Source organism: Staurois parvus, unplaced genomic scaffold (genome assembly GCF_062004578.1).
Source record: "Staurois parvus isolate SC_StPar_1 unplaced genomic scaffold, SC_StPar_1.0 ptg001016l, whole genome shotgun sequence".
NCBI lineage: Eukaryota > Metazoa > Chordata > Amphibia > Anura > Ranidae > Staurois > Staurois parvus.
The window spans coordinates 201,086-219,435 of record NW_028318812.1 but is presented as its reverse complement, the minus strand read 5'-3'; the positions used below and the strand labels follow the sequence as shown (position 1 = coordinate 219,435).

At 44.2% G+C, this 18,350-nt stretch overlaps 1 protein-coding gene across 5 annotated transcripts in view; it reads right to left on the bottom strand.

Annotated features, from left to right (window-relative positions):
* Positions 1-18,350, bottom strand: part of HMBOX1 (homeobox containing 1) — a 220,107-nt gene that overhangs the window by 58,514 nt on the left and 143,243 nt on the right. For all 5 annotated transcript variants that reach the window (XM_089657646.1, XM_089657647.1, XM_089657649.1 and 2 more), the window contains exon 3: positions 14,009-14,482. In XM_089657646.1, the coding sequence (XP_089513772.1) occupies positions 14,009-14,482 (474 nt within the window). The remainder of the gene's footprint in view (positions 1-14,008; positions 14,483-18,350) is intronic.

Below are 18,350 nucleotides of genomic sequence, written 5' to 3'. Positions count from 1 at the left end.
AAAACACCCAGTGACGATTAAATACCACCAAAAGAAAGCTCTATTTGTGTGAAAAAAAGATAAAAATTTCATGTGGGTACAGTGTTGCATGACCGTGCAATTGTCAAAGTGCGACAGCGCTGAAAGCTGAAAACTGGCCTGGGCAGGAAGGGGGTATAAGTGCCTGGTAGGCACGTGGTTAAAAAAAAGAAAAAAAAAAAAAAAGAAAAGAAATAATATCTCCAAAACTGCAGATTTCGCATTATGAGCTGCGTCAGTAGAATATCAGGCAATAAATCATAGAGATCATTACATAGCACACACAAAAAGCATACATAAATCTAATACCTCAGCCAGCAAACCAGACAGGTTATTGAGACTTGGTAATTGATTGATGACAGTCCATCACAACTTTACAAACTGCAAAGAACCCATATACACGGAAACCTTTAAATCTACATATATATTCCAGGTACTTATATAGCGCCATCAATTTACACAGCACTATTACATATATATAGTACATTCACATCAGTCCCTAACCCTCAAGGAGCGTACTATATAAGGTCCCTAACTCACATTCATACATACACATACTAGGGACAATTTAGACAGGAGCCAATTAACCTCCCAGCATGGAGGTGTGGGAGGAAACCGGAGTACGCGGAGGAAACCCACGCAGTCACAGGGAGAACATGCAAACTCCAGGCAGGTGGTGTTGGGGTTGGGATTCGAACTAGCGACTCTAGTACTGCCAGGTGGAAGTGCCAACCATTTAGCCACTGGGCCTTTCCAATAGCAACAGAACTTGTACTCCACACAGAGATATGCCAGCGGTGTGAAGTTTTTTTTAAAAAACTACTTGTCCAAGGGACTAAACTGGGGATCCAGTCTACTTGCCCCTCATGACAATGTACTTATCCTGAAAGAAAGAAAAAAATGCCAGGATAGAAGGGTTGATATTTTTATTAGGCAGGGTACTTTTAAAAACAAAAGGGGCTTTATGGCAACTTAAAATGATAGAAATTTTCATAGAACCCCAAAACATAATTTTTTTAAAGCAGAGGCCCTAGAGAATAAATTGGCGGGTTTTGCAATTTTTTTATGCAACACAGTGTTTCCAGAGCGTTTTTTTTAATGGAATTTTTTTGAAAAAAATGTACTCTTGAATTTTAATGCAAAAAAACACTATACTAAGCTAAATGTAACTATCCATAGGTGAATTTTTCACAGCCTTAACAGATTACCACCTCAGATTTACAGAGGAGGTTTGGTGCCAGAATTACCGTCCATGACCGGACGTTCTCAGTGATATATCACATGTGTGGGCAGATTGCGGTTTGGTGTGTGCAGGGCTGATGCATGTATTCATGTGAGCAGGGGGTGCTTTAAATGTTTTTTGTTTACTTTTTATTACTTTAACACTGTCGCTTTAATTTTTTTCTTTTTTGATCACTTTTATTGCTGTCACAAAGAATGGAAATCTTTGTGACAGCAATAGGCAATCACAGGTGCTCTTTATCGATCGATCTGGTGTCAGTAAGAGCCCAGATCCCTCCTCTGCCCTTAAATAATTGTGATTAAAAGCTTTCCATTTTTAAAAATGGCGCAATTTACATAGGAGAACCCGTAAGTTACGTATGCTCATCGCTTCCTGTTTTCTATATCATAGAGGTGAACAGAGCAGTTCCAGTCTTTGTCTGCCTTTATGATCAGTCGGCGGAAGCGTCAGATGGTTGATCGGGTGTCCTGGTGCGATGACACATCCCACGGGAGGGGAGATGTCCCATCCCGCTGCTTGCAAAAGCGATCCAATGGCTAGTTAGCAGCGCTAAATGTAAAGAAAAACCTCTTCGGCGCCCAGAACTGCATGTTTCGGGCATTGGGCTATAGGAATTGCACATCCCTGTATACCAGTGGTTCTCAACCTTCCTAATGCCGCGACCCTTTAATACAGTTCCTCATGTTGTGGTGACCCCCAACCATAAAATTATTTACCCAGTAATTATAATTCATGAAGTGTCGTTTTACCTTTAATACTGCTGCTTTCAACACAGTAGCTGCTTTTAACAGAGTAGCTGCTTTCAACACAGCAGCTGCTTTCTACACAGTAGCTGCTCTTTACACATCGGAAATATGTGTTTTCTGATGGTCTTAGGGGACCCCTGTGAAAGGGTCGTTCGACCCCCAAAGGGGTCGCGACCCACAGGTTGAGAACCACTGCTGTATACCCTTGGAGCCAACGTTCCTAAGAGAATTACATCAGGCAATTAACTTTTTGCAGCCTCTCTGTTGATAACAAGGGGGTTCCATGACCCTTTAGGAGCAAGTGATGGGACCATCTGACCAATGTGAACCATCAGACTAAATGGGGAAGCAGAAAAGATTCCAATAGCAGCAGTGATTAACTTTTTGCAGCCTCTCTGTTGAGAACAAGGGGGTTCCATGACCCTTTAGGAGCAAGTGATGGGACCATCTGACTGATGTGAACCATCAGACTGAATGGGGAAGCAGAAAAGATTTCAATAACAGCAGTGAGGTATCACGATAAACCCCCCAAGAGACATAAGAAGTCGATTGGAAATTCAGGACAACAGACTCTGCATGTGAATCATGACTTATTGAGAAATGACTGTTTAAAGAAGACTGAATCTGTAACCCAAGTGGTGTTACCCACATGGCCCAGTGAAACCCTTTCACATGGGTTCTGGGCCCTCTTCTTTGAGCTCCAGGTAAAGTGGTCGTGGCATGTGTAGGGGTTCATGCAGTGTGTTGGCAGATTGTGCCTCGATGGCACTCTGACATGTCTAGCACGTGAAACCCTTCTCCTGCCATGCCTAAGGAAGATGCAGAGCCACTACCAGGTACGTTTATGAACATTTAGGTTAGATCAGCGATATGGCAGACTGGGGCTGTATAGAAGCTTAGGTTAGATTTTAGGCCTGCTTTAAAAACATCCTTATGTTAAAAAAAAAAAAAAAAAAATGCAGAGAGACGCAGCATAAAATAATTTCAAGACTTGCCTTACTGGTGGGGCAATGCATTAAATCTGATTTCCTAAAGAGCTTGGGCCTAGTCGACACTTCTGGTTGTGTCTTATAGGGTGTCCCCTGTTAAGCACTGTGGTACTACTCACCGCCCGCAGCATCCCTTTAGCACAAACTAAAGACAGGGGTCAGATGGAGCATACAGTGTCCAGTGAGGACCATGCTATCTGACACAGCTGGAAGTGTCAGGCAGAAGTGGCACCAGGAACTCATCAAAAGAGTAAAGCATCAACACATCACCTGCCAGAAAGGAGAGTGTAAACATTCTTTGACAGGTTGATTCTCTTTGAATCTTATTTTAATTGAGCAACAGAATTGCTTCAGGCCTATTACATGTGTTAGCAATCTTTTCCACATTAAGCATCACATTTACAAACATTTGGCAACCAGTGTCCATTGAACAAAAGCATGCAGTTTCCTGCACCTTCACGCCTCAAATCACCCCAGTTCCTGCACTCACACATTGGATCAGCCCCAATTCCTGCGCCTTCACACCTCAGATCACCCCAATTGCCGCATGTTCACACTTCGGATCAAACCAAGTTCCGGCACCTTCACACCTCAGATCACCCCAGTTCCTGTTCCTTCACACCTCAGATCATCCCAATTCCCACACCTTCACACCTCAGATCAGCCCCAATTCCTGCACCTTCACACCTCAGATCAGCCCCAATTCCTGCACCTTCACACCTCAGATCACCCCAATTCCTACACCTTCAAATCTCAGATCAGCACCAATTCCTGTACCTTCACACCTCAGATCACCCCAATTCCTACACCTTCACATCTCAGATCAGCCCCAATTCCTGTACCTTCACACCTCAGATCATCCCAATTTCTGCAAGCTCACACTTCAGATCAAACCTAGTTCCTGCACCTTCACACCTCAGATCAGCCCCAATTCATGCACCTTCACACCTCAGATCAGCCCCAATTCATGCACCTTCACATCTCAGATCAGCCCCAATTCCTGCACCTTCACAACTCAGATCAAACCTAGTTCCCGCATTTCAAACCTCAGATCACCCCAGTTCCTGCTCCTTCACACCTCAGATCATCCCAATTCCCACACCTTCACACCTCAGATCACCCTAGTTCCTGCACCTTCATACCTCAGATCAGTCCTAATTCCTGCACCTTCGCACCTCAGATCAAACCTAGCTACTGCACCTTCAAACCTCAGATCACTCTGTGACAGGCGCGGCGTCAGACCCCCAGCCCTTCTTACCAACTCGAGACCGAAGGACTAGCCAATCTAAAACCAAGCTGTCACGTGAGTAACAATGCCATGCTCAGCTGCATCCTGCACAAAGATTTTCCAGCTCACTGGACCACAATCTATGGCCACAGCCTGAGAGAGATTGTTACTGGATCAGGTTAATTACGCAATTAACCCTTCATACTGAAACCACCGCCTTTTTGTACGGAGAAGGAGGAAACACACCAATTTTAGCAGTAACACTATGATGTTTGAATAAGCGTCTGTATACACACTGTCACCACAGGCAAATGTATGCAGAAGTTTAAAACACACAGTAGCGCTCTACAGAGACAGGGATTCTTAGTTTTCCTTTTCAGAAAATAGGATTTATTACTACAAAAGGCCAAAATGGTGCAATAAAAATATTTACAGAAAAAAATTTAGCATAATATATATATATATATATATACACACACATATACACACACACACACACACACACACACACACACACAGAGAGAGAGCTGTAATACAACAGAGAGATAACAGAAAGAAGTTTAGAGGGGTAGAGTACTTGCCAGATGTCCTGAATTAAGCAGCGTTCAAGCACCCAAACAAAAGGGTGCCTTTTCTCCCAAAGTTGGTTCCTGATGTTACAAGGGAGTCTCTTCATCTTACTTCTCCAGGCCTGACAGCCTATTTTGTAGTTCCCCAGTAGGGGGGGTCTCTGAAGCCAAGGGCCAATCGCCTCATTTGGGAAGGGGTGTTTAGGCGGGGAACTCAGGCTATGACCAAATCCCTCCCGGTTTATATCATGGTCAATAACCTTCCATAGGTGCATGCAGCATCCTATCCACTGGTAGGATAATATACAGAATGATATTCTGAACGTCCAGATACCAGATATGACATATCTGCTTGGGACGGTTAAGGAGATATCGCTTTCTGCTCTCGGGTAGACGTAATCTAAGGGTGTAAGGTATCAGGTGACTTGCAGTAAACGGACCAATCTGAATATAGGTTTTCTGTTACTGTATGTATTTCCTACGAGAAATTATGAAATTATATGAAAAAGTGGTTTCAACTGGGATGTAGGTTCTACTGCTATTTCGGAATGCTTTTCAAGTCCAGTGACTGACGGGTTTATGGCTTTACGATCAGTTCAGAGCAAGAGGCTGACACTATGGCACCAGCTAATTAGGTTTACAACCATGAAGTGTATCTAGCTGTGCCTGATGCACTCCTGAACTCAGCCACACCAGACCACCTGCCACTCAACAGAAAGGGAGGGGGGCTGATTTTGGAGTGAGAATGACACAAGAAGGAGGATCTTTAGCAAAATGGATGTTTGCATCCATATTTGTACGTACAATTGCTACACAACCCAGTTCCCGCTCCTTCACACCTCAGATCAGCCCCAATTCATGCACCTTCACATCTCAGATCAGCCCCAATTCCTGCACCTTCACACCTCAGAGCAGCCACAGTACCTTCACATCTCAGAAGAGCCCCAATTCTCACACCCTAACACCTCAGGCCAAATTTCTGCACCTTCACACCTCAGATCACCCTGATTACCGCACCTTCACACCTCAGACCAGCCCCAATTCCTGCACACCTCAGATGACCCCAATTCCTGTACCAGCAGACCTCAAATGATATAGGGAGGAAACAGGGAAGGCAAAAGTAGATTCAATTTTAGCTTAAACCTAAAACACTGTAAGCAGTGCAAAGCATTATACAGTTTACATAAACGTATAACCTATGTAGGTTTAATTCTCCCTAACAGTCACCCTTGACACCTTAATGGAATTAAATCTATTTCAGCCTGTATTTCAATTCACAGAAAACAGCTTTGCTGTCAGAGTGAAATATTTAAAGTCTTGTAATTACAATATATTAATTATGACACAAGAAATGCAGAGTCGTTCGTTGTGTCACTAGAACCAGAAAAGCCACTGAAAGTCAGCAGTCAGCCTTCGTTCCCATATTGAGCCGGGTGAACCGCTAAGTTCGGTGAAGAGGGAGCACTTAATTAAACAATGGAAGATATACAGCTGAAATTAAAGGCCACAACAGAATTTTAATCTGTTTCCTAATTAAAATGAAATGAGAAATTTCAGAACCAATTACAGTGTTTGAGTGAAGAAACTAATGTATTTGTTTAGCAGATAGATTTACACCTCTAGAATCTCCACGACCAGCACTAGACTCCAACCAAAGGATGAAGCAGCTTTACTGACTACACAGTTAAAGGGCGACTCTAGCCTTCCCTTCAGTCTCCCTACAGCTGTACAGCCTCCTCTACTGAAATGGCTTACTCTGATTTCACTGCACACTGTGAGCTTCTCAGAATGAGCATTAGAAGCTGCAGCATGTCAGATAGAACCCGCCTCATTTCCTGGGTGGAGGACATCCAACATCATTTTACACCTTTCCTCCCCAGAGAGGTTACTAGGTTACATAGTTGGGTTGGAAAAAAAAGTCCATCTAGATCAAAAAAAAAGAAAGAAAAAAAAAAAAGAAAGAACTAAATAGAAAACTTCTATAGACAGAGCCCTATACTCATGGCAAAAAAAAAAACCAAAAAACCAAAAAAAAAAAAACAAATCATGGTCCATTTGCTCCACCAGCAAAAAAAAAATAATTCCTGATCTCTCAAGGCAACCATATAATTCCTGGATTGACAATCTCTGATGTTAATACTTATAAAAAAGACACCGTTGAGCTGCATTCTTATCACCCCCATCTGCTTCCCCTTAAATTACAAATAGGGGTGTACAGATGGCAAAAAATGTAGCCCTCTGTTGTATTTGGTGGCCAACACTGCCTGCCGACCACACCCCAAATAAATTAAGGGGGCCGCACCGCACCTCTGTACAATACATGTGGCTGTGGCGTGGTGCTTTGAGTTTGTAGGGGGTACAACAGACGACAATGAGGTGAAATAACGCTTACCACCCTCTGAAAAGTGACCCACTCCCGATTACTCTTCAGAGGGTGATGCCTGGCTTCCGGGGAGTGTTATGGGGCTGAGAACCTCTGATGATGCCATGCCTTGTGGTGTAACGCGTAAGCTGGAGACAGGCACATGACACAATTCCAATACCCAGAAGTCACTGTGTGAGTCAGTGTGGAGGATGTACCCCAACATGATCCTGTCTCAAAGCTATATCCCCCTTTTTCCATTTGAGTACAATATTGCTGTATATTCAAATAAAGCATTGTACAGAGAGCACTAGGAGTGTGTTTTATTTTTTTATTTCTGATAGAGGAGGAAGAGAGCATTATTGACCTAAGGAGGGAGACATCTTGTTGCTGTGGTGAGAACCCCTGGATTAATGGAAAGGTTTTGTACATCTGGTGCACATAAGACCTCTTATAATGTGGAGGTCTTTAGAACGGTGAGCGCATTTGTTTGCCTGTGTGGAGACACGTGGTGCATCTAACAGAAGGAGTGTCGCTGGGTGTCATGGGCACTTTTATGAGTATTGGTGCAAGATCCTGTGAAGAATCACTGTTACGGGACATTTTATTATGTATTCATTGTTTATGGACGTATTATGGAACACTGGGTTTGCATGAATCTAAGCGTTCAACTGCTTACTATATTTATGGGGAGAAATTTTGCTGCGCGGTCCCTTTTCTTTTTATATTGCCAGTGTAAATGAGTCCACCTCCTCTAGCCAAAGTGCTGTGAATAAAGCAGAGAAAAGTTAGACCCTCTGTTAGCAGGCCCGGGACAAAGTGGTGGTAGTGGGAGGGGGTGGCTACCCTGGGCGCTGTGGTATCAAGTGAGGTGGGGGGGCACTGTGAGGAGAGTTCCTGAAAGAAGTAGTGACAACCGCATCACTACTTCTGCCAGAATAGCGCTTGAAGACAAAAGCTAAATCTGGCGCGGAGAAGAGAGAAGGGAGGAGGTGTGGGCTGTGCTCTCCCTCTCCTCTAGCTCTTCCCTCCTGCTACTGCAGTTCTCCTGGATCAGAGCTGTAAGTTTGGGACTCTGCAGGGATTGCTTACCTGCCCCCATTGCACACAGCAAAGAATGTGGGTAGGAGGGGGGTAAGCAAACCCTACAAATTGCTGACTTTACAGGAGGGGAATGGGGTGGGCAAAGATTTGTGTTGGGAGGGGGATTTCAGCAAGGGAAGGATTTGTACTGGGAAGAAGGGGGATTTGTGCTTAGTAAGTAAGCATGCAGATTAATGCTCAATGTTTTGGGGTAGGAGTGGATAATGCTCATACATCTTGGGGGGAGGGCACAGTTTGGAAGTTTGCGCTGGGCACAATGACCTTGTCCTGGCACTGTCTGTTATGTTTTGCAGGCATCTGTGGATCTAACAGGGAAAGTTCTCTTCACTTCTTGTGAGTGATGGGAAATCTCTCCAACAGGAACCATCAGGTTCTTCATGCCATCTTTTTTTAAAGGGTTGAGGACACCAAAGTTTTGGGGGGCAGGGGTGATGTGAAGAGTGCAGAGAACACTACAGTTGGTGGGGGAAGGACACACTGCTTTTATGGGGGACGGGTGAGAGTGTGCTGTGAAGGGTGCAAAGAACACTGCTTGGGGGGGGGGGCAGAGCAGAGGGGATTACAGTGTTTTCGGGGGGGATGGATGGGTGGGAGTGTCGATGTGAACAGAGGGTAGAGGACACTGCTATTTGGGGGGAGTGTGTGCTATGAAAGGGCAGAGCACAATGCTATGGAGGGGGGACAGAGGGGGTTGATGTGAAGGGGGCAGAGGATACTACTGTGGGGAAGGAGGTGATGTGAAAGGGGCAGAGGATATTATAGTGGTGGGGAGGGGGGTGATGTAAAATGGGGCAGTTGACATTTCTTTTTTTGGGGGGAGGACAGAGGGGCAGAGGACACTACAGGGGTGCGGGGGCCTAGTGTGATGTGAAGGGGGCCGAGGACACTACTACTACAACTACTACTGGAGCTTTACAGTTTTCTTTTTACTTAAAGGGTGTCGCTCCCCCAGGGATCTTTTAATTCCTCCATGTTATCCAGGTAGATCTCAACTTCTGAAAGGTTGCCTACCCCTGACCTACAGCAATCTCAGACAAGGACAAGAGGTGGCCCACTATTAGATCATCAATGGAAAAGCAACAAATAAAAGCATTCCATTTTCATCCAATATAGCCACATGCTACAAATCATGAGTATCATATGTGTAGAACACAGTAATAAGTTATGATATAATGTATAATATGAACTTTACTACTATCATCCTTTCTGGAATCCTATTGGGTCATCATTTTCTATTCCCCAGACTGTAATTCTACTTCTAACAGCAGGCCATAGTAGAAACCAGGTTTACAGATGTTCATATTTTAAGATTTACAAGCTGGGTATAAAAATAAAGCCGTCATTTTTACATCGAACTATTGAAAAATTCCCTCCCAATAAAGGAGCCTGGCCAGATTCAGAGTACCTTAACTGCTTGCCACCCGCCCAAAGCACAATAACTGTGGGTGGACGGCAGGCTGGATCACGTACATGTACGTCATCCAGCCTGTTGTGGGTTAGGGGCTTGCACCCGCTAATAACCCCCCGCTGTCACAGACTACAGAAGGATTTAAGCTGGCCATACACGGGTTGAATTTCAAAAGAAATTTCTTTCGAAAAACCTTTTGTAAGAATTTTCGTTCGAATTTTGCACCATTAGTGGGCCACAGCAACGGCCGATTTTTAAGCGACCATCGAATTTGAGTGATCGGGCATGTTGGAAATTTTGTTTGAAAAACTAACAAATTTCTAATCAATGATGGCAAAATCGTGCAAGAAATTTAATCGAAAAAGACATGAGCAAGAGATGTGATCTGGAAAGGAAAGAAAAGAAAGTTCTTGGCCACGAAAATTCTTTTCTGTAGCAACATAAGGTGAAATGAAAGGCTCGGTTGGTCGAATTTCGAAATCAAGGGTTGCACCATCAGATTACAAAATGCAGGAAATTTTGGATTTTCTAAAGAAAATTTGTTCAGATTTCAACCCATGTATGGCTGGGATTAGTCAGCAGGTCCTGGCCAATGATTTATGGCTGAGACCTAAATGGCTGTAGCCAATCACAACACAGAGCCCTGTGTTTGCAAACACACAGGGCTCTGTACACAGATCAGCGATCTGGCGGTTTCTTCTCTCTGCAAAGTAAAAGCAGCACATATTGCACTTGGCAGGCAAACTGTTAACTCCTTGATTGCCCCTTGACGTTAACCCATTGCCAGCCAGTGCCATTAGTCCAGTGTACAGTATTAGCCCTGAGCACTGTATTAGTGTCACTATTGATATCAGCGTCAGTTAGTGTACCTCCCAGACAGCATCTTCTAGCACTATACTGCCCGCCACACTATCACAGTCCATTATAAGTTGTGGATAACCACAATTATAGCATCATGGCTGTGTAATTTCCAGTATATATACACACCAGAGCTTTACATTTTCTTTTTTCTTAAAGGGTGTCGCTCCCCCGGGGATCTTGGAATCCTTCCATGTTATCCAGGTAGATCTCAACCTCTGAAAGGTTGCCTACCCCTGACCTACAGCAATCTCAGACAAGGACAAGAGGTGGCCCACTATCAGATTGTCAATGGAAAAGCGACAAATGAAAGCAGTCCATTTTCATCCAATATAGCCACATGCTACAAATCATGAGTATCATATGTGTAGAACACAGTAATAGGTAATAATATAATGTATAATATGAACTTTACTACTAACATCCTTTCTGGAATCCTATTGGGTCATCATTTTCTATTCCCCAGACTGTAATTCTACTTCTAACAGCAGGCCATAGTAGAAACCAGGTTTTTGGATATGTTTTAAAACAGAAAGTAGAAAAGATTTTGTTTCAAACTTTTTGGTCTTTTTCAATTTACATAATAAAAATCCCAGAGATGATCAAATACCATTACAAGAAAGTTCTATTTGTGTGAAAAAAACGGATATAAATTTCATCTGGGTACAGGTTGCATGGCTGCTCAATGGTGAAAGTATTGCAGTACTGAAAAGAAAAAAATTGCCTGGTCATGAAGGGGGTAAAACCTTCTGTAGCTGAAGTGGTTAAGGCGTGCATACAGCCAAGAAAAGGTAGAGATTTAATATGGAAAGTTTACAACCCCTATCAAGTTGGTTTTTTTCCTGTGTTCCCATGGGGAAATTTACATTCACTTCCCATCATGGAGATGCAATGAATGCAATTCCTATATAAAAGAGTTGTCATAATAACAATTTTCACCCTTACATGATTTTCCATCACCTCAAGATTTTTGGACATTATACTCTATTACTTCTCTCTTCTATACTGCCCACTGTCATACCGACCACACTCCTCTCCTGTACATACTGCCCACTGTCATACCCTCCACAATCCTCTCCTGTACATACTGCATACTGTCATACCCTCCACACTCCTCTCCTGTACATACTGCCCACTGTCATACCCTCCACACTCCTCTCCTGTACATACTGCATACTGTCATACTCTCCACACTCCTCTCCTGTACATACTGCATACTGTCATACTCTCCACACTCCTCTCCTGTACATACTGCCCACTGTCATACCCTCCACACTCCTCTCCTGTACATACTGCATACTGTCATACTCTCCACACTCCTCTCCTGTACATACTGCCCACTGTCATACCCTCCACACACCTCTCCTGTACATACTGCCCACTGTCATACCCTCCACACTCCTCTCCTGTACATACTGCTCAATGTCATACCTTCCACACTCCTCTCCTGTACATACTGCCCACTGTCATACCCTCCACACTCCTCTCCTGTACATACTGCCCACTGTCATACCCTCCACACTCCTCTCCTGTACATACTGCCCACTGTCATACCCTCCACACACCTCTCTTGTACATACGGCTCACTGTCATACCCTCCACACTCCTCTCCTGCACATACTGCTCACTGTCCTACCCTCCACACACCTCTCCTGTACATACTGCCCACTGTCATATCCTCCACACTCCTCTCCTGTACATACTGCCCACTGTCATACCCTCCACACTCCTCTCCTGTACATACTGCTCAATGTCATACCCTCCACACACCTCTCCTGTACATATGGCTCAATTTCATACCCTCCACACACCTCTTGTACATACGGCTCACCGTCATACCCTCCACACTCCTCTCCTGTACATACGGCTCACTGTCATACCCTCCACACACCTCTCCTGTACATACTGCTCAATGTCATACCCTCCACACTCCTTTCCTGTACATACGGCTCACTGTCATACCCTCCACACACCTCTCCTGTACATACTGCTCAATGTCATACCCTCCACACACCTCTCTTGTACATACTGCTTAATGTCATACCCTCCACACACCTCTCTTATACATACGGCTCACTGTCATACCCTCCACACTCCTCTCCTGTACATACTGCCCACTGTCATACCCTCCACACTCCTCTCCTGTACATAGTGCTCAATTTCATACCCTCCACACACCTCTCTTGTACATACGGCTCACCGTCATACCCTCCACACTCCTCTCCTGTACATACTGCCCACTGTCATACCCTCCACACTCCTCTCCTGTACATACGGCTCAATGTCATACCCTCCACACACCTCTCTTGTACATACTGCTTAATGTCATACCCTCCACACACCTCTCTTGTACATACGGCTCACTGTCATACCCTCCACACTCCTCTCCTGTACATACTGCCCACTGTCATACCCTCCACACTCCTCTCCTGTACATACTGCTCAATTTCATACCCTCCACACACCTCTCTTGTACATACGGCTCACCGTCATACCCTCCACACTCCTCTCCTGTACATACTGCCCACTGTCATACCCTCCACACTCCTCTCCTGTACATACGGCTCACTGTCATACCCTCCACACACCTCTCCTGTACATACTGCTCAATGTCATACCCTCAACACACCTCTCTTGTACATACTGCTTAATGTCATACCCTCCACACTCCTCTCTTGTACATACGGCTCACTGTCATACCCTCCACACTCCTTTACTATACATACTGCCTCCATCATACCATCTGCAGTCCTTTCCATTACATACTGCCTTCTGTTATACACAGTGCACTCCTTTCCAGCACATATTTCCCTCGGTTATATCCCCTGCTATCCATTCCAGCACATACTGCCATCTCTTATACCCTCTGCACATACTGCCCACTGTTATACACTGCATTCTTTTCCTGTACATACTACTCCTCACACTCCTCTCCTGTACATACTGCCCTCTGTTATACTCCTCACACTCCTTTCCTGTACATACTGCCCTCTGTTATACTCCTCTCCTGTACATACTGCCCTCTGTTATACTCCTCTCCTGTACATACTGCCCTCTGTTATACTCCTCACACTCCATTCCTGCACATACTGCCCTCTGTTATACTCCTCACACTCCTTTCCTGTACATACTGCCCTCTGTTATACTCCTCTCCTGTACATACTGCCCTCTGTTATACTCCTCACACTCCATTCCTGCACATACTGCCCACTGTTATACCCAGTGCACTCTTTTCCTACACACACTGTTAGCTGTCATACCATTTACATTATTTTCCAATGAATACTGACCACTAAGACACATCTTAGCATTATTATATCCCCAACCTTTCTTGTTCTAGAATGGGCACCCTGTTAGTATATAAAAAAATTACACATAATATAGTTCATTTTCAAAATAATTTTAAACTGATCTCTGGATATATGTAGAATGTTTTTTTTTTTTCTTCTTTTTTTTAAATTTAGATTGATCCATTTTACTGACCTCATTAACTCTTCCACCTTGTCATCAACATCAAGATCCTCCTCCGATGCTTCAAAGCTATACGACCTTGGTCCAATGCTGTTGGCATGATAACGCGTTGGGGACAGCTTCCCATTGGAAGTCGGGATCCTCTCACTGCTTTCTCTCCCGTTCTGGTTGGTAGTGCAAGGTTGCGGGGAGGTGTCGCAGCTATTGCTGGGCGATGGCGACATGCCACAATGGAGGGTCTGTGTTGAAGCAGTGGCTGTGGAAGAAGAAGCGGGGACATTGTTGGTGCTGTTATAAGTGCTGCTCCCATAGCTGGACCTCCTTCCGAATTTGTCACTGTGTTCCTGGTCAAGGCGGTCCAACGTCTCCAGTGCGTGGAGGATTTCATGTTTGGTCATTCCAGTGCGTCGCAGACGTTGCAGCAGGTCTATCTGCTCTATGGTGAATCTGGGTTCGTCTGTGTAATGTGACATGGTTTCTGGCAGACTATAGATGAAAAAAAAAAAAAAAATGGTACAATTATTAACAAGGTGGCGGAGACCTGGGATTGCAGTTTACAATTTCAAAGGAGCCCTCATTTCTCACCAAAAGTAAACAAGCATTCAAAATTTGAGATGCATCACCCGGACTATACAGCACCTGAACCATCAGTCCTTTCCATTCATCTTTATGGCCCATTTACTGCACACAAGCAGCACAGTAAAAGCGCTCAGATGTATGGGCATTCACTTTTATGATGGGGTTAAGAAGTTTCTCCATTTTGGTTAGGGTCCAACAGAGTTCAGTCTTTTAATCAAGTCCGCACTCCTGTTTGAGTGCTGCTGGGTACTACTCTACCCATTCTGACACTGCTACAACATGCGGTAAGCCCAGTTAAAGTGGTTGTAAACCCTTACATACACCCTGTGAAGTGATTGGCCTCAGGTGATACACAGATATGAAACAAATCCTCCAACGTGTTGTACCCGTTTATCTATAGCGACCTCTCCTCTACATCCAGACTCCAGAATTTTTAAAGCTTGTCTGAGCTGACAGAAAAAGGGGGAGGATAGCTAGAATTAACCACTGCAGAGCTCAGTGAGGAGAGCTCTGACTGGACTGGAGGGAAAACATATACCTCCCCTTCACACATCTCACAGGAACAGAGCTGAGGCTGTCAATCTGCTAGCCATCTCTGTCACCATTTTTCTCGGTGTCAGGAAAACTTTTCAGAAGTGACTCATACTGATAGCAGAGGAAAGAGGCAGCAAACAGAAATGACACTTAGTGCTCTTAACTGAGACAAGTACATACTATAGAGGGATATGCTTTGTTCATATTTCATGTCTGAGGTTTACAACCACTTTAATAAACCAAGTTCCAGCAGTCTTACCCCCAAACCATTTACATTGGATCTTCTCCATTCCTCTGCTGTCCTATCCATGGCAGAGCTTACATGGGGCTGAAGGCTTGTCATCCTTCTCGTACTGCATTACGGAGGTGGTTACATGCTTCTCCATACATGGAAGCGCCAAAACTTTTATGGTGGCTCTGGCGGAGCAATGGGTAGAGAGGAAATGGAGTATAAATGGGTCAGGGATTTAAACTGTCACCAACTCTTAAGTTGGCCATAGATGGACAATTTTAAATGAAAATTGTTAGGAAATGTCTTTGGAAACTTGTGCGAAAATTCCAGAACATTCAAATGTAGTTCTAAAGATTTTGTTTGCTTTTAATATTTGATTTTGGAATGAATGGACTTTTCCAAACAAATTCCACATACGCTGTTAGAAATTCATTAGTTCGAGAACATTTTCCATCTGGTTCTTTCGAATTTTCTTGTCACTATGGTCGAAAACAAACATCGATTTGACCCCACTAAGAATTAGGAGAACGATAGAACTTTTTTAGAACCTTCTTTTCATAAGAATTTTCATTTATTATTATTCTACAGGATTTATATAGTGCCAACAGTTTTCGCAGTGCTTTACAACATAAGGGCAGACAGTACAATTACAATACAAATTAAAACGGGAGAATTCGGAGAGCCCTGCTCATTAGAGCTGACAATTTGAAAGCCTACCCATCTACTGCCAGCTTTAACCCTTTCGCTGCCAGGTCCATACATCGTAAATCTGACAAGCTGACTTCTGGTTGTCAGATGCAAGCAGTTTGGCAGCTCTGCAGATTACATGCACACCCCCTACCCCCCTCCAAGTAACAGCTGCCACCCCACCCAACCCACCAAACCTCCGCTGTAATGTTAAACTACTGACCCATAGGGGGCTTTTAAAGCATCGCTTATGGAAAATACAGGGTTTTGAAGTTTGCCGTCATTTCATGGGCGCATGTAAATATAAGGTTTGACAAGCTGGGTATTTCTTTACATGGTGCAACCTCATCTTTAATTTTTTATCAAAAAATTTGGGTCATTTATTGCACTTGTATGCCCCAAAAATTAACTTAAGTGTATTTTTAACTGAAATTTTGCATTTCCTAAACCTTTGCAGTAATATTTTGTGATATACAAAATTGGAACTACCACTATTTTATTCTGTAGGGTGTCTGCTTGCAGAAAAATATACACTGCTAAACAAAATTAAAGGAACACTTTGAAAACACATCAGATCTCAATGGGGAAAAAATATCATGCTGGATATCTAGAAGGATATGAACTGGCTAATGTGTTAGGAACGTGAGCATGCCCCATCGTTTGATGGAAATGAAAATTATCAACCTACAGAGGCCTGAATTCAAATACACCCCAAAAATCAAAGTGAAAAATTGATGCAGCAACTCACAAATAGTACTCAGTAATTTGTATGGCCCCCACATGCTCGTATGCATGTTGACAACCTCAGGGCATGCTCCTAATGAGACGACAGATGGTGTCTTGGGGTATTTCCTCCCAGATCTGGACCAGGGCATCACTGAGCTCCTGGACAGTCTGAGGTGCAACCTGACGGCATCAGATGGGCCGAAACATGATATCCCAGAAGTGTTCTATTGGATTAGGTCGGGCGAGCGTGGGGGCCATTCAATGGCATCAATTCCTTCATCCTTCAGGAACTGCCTGCATACTCTTGCCGCATGAGGCCGGGCATTGTCATGTACCAGGAGGAACCCAGGACTCCCTGAAAATGGGTCCAAGGATTTCATCCTGATACCTAATGGCCGTCGGGGTGCCATTGTCTAGCCTGTAGAGGTCTGTGCGTCCCTCCATGGATATGCCTCCCCAGACCATCACTGACCCACCACCAAAACGGTCATGCTGAACGATGTTACAGGCAGCATAGCGTTCTCTACGGCTTCTCAAGACCCTTTCACATCTGTTACATGTGATCAGGGTGAACCTGCTCTCATCTGTGAAAAGCACAGGGCGCCAGTGGTGGACCTGCCAATTCTGGTGTTCAATGGCAAATGCCAAACAAACTCTATGGTGGCGGGCAGTGAGCACAGGGCCCACTAGACTCTAGTGACTAGAGGCTGTCGGGCCCTCAGGCCACCCTCATGAAGTCTGTTTCTGATTGTTTGAACAGAGACATTCACACCAGTGGCCTGCTGGAGGTAATTTTGTAGGGCTCCGGCAGTGTTCCTCCTTGCACAAAGGAGCAGATACCGGTCCTGCTGATGGGTTAAGGACCTTCTACGGCCCTGTCCAGCTCTCCTAGAGTAACTGCCTGTCTCCTGGAATCTCCTCAGTGCTCTTGAGACTGTGCTGGGAGACACAGTAAACCTTCCGGAAATGGCGCGTATTGATGTGAGAAGTTGGACTGCCTTGCAACCGCTGTAGGGTCCAGGTATCACCTCATGCTAGCAGTGGTGACACTGACCCTAACTAAAAACTAGTGATCAATAGTCAGAAAAGAGGAGTAGGAAAAAAAATGTCAGCGGCCTTCACCTGTACAACCATTCCTGTTTTGGGGGTTGTCTCATTGTTGCCCATCTAGTGCACCTGTTAATTTTATTAACACCAAAGCAGCTGAAACTGATTAACAACCCCCTCTGCTACTTAACTGACCAGATCAATATCCCAGGAGTTTCATTGACCTGATGCTATCCTCTGATTAAAAAGTGTTCCTTTAATTTTTTTGAGCAGTGTATAATGCTTTGAGAGTTAGTGCAATCTTCAGACCTAAAATTTTTTTTCAAAATGTGCGCAAAAAACCCATAAAAACAGCTCCAGCAGTGAAAGGGTTAAAGGGTTCACCCAACCAAGGAGGAAGAAAGGGTCACACAGCTTATTAGGGCCAAACCTGGGTGGGAAGAGATCTGCCTGCTATGATTCAGGAAGATCAAGTGAGACCTGTCCTATTCCATTCACCTTTTCATGGTAATTTCATCTGAAAATAATTCATGCATTTTCACATTTCTA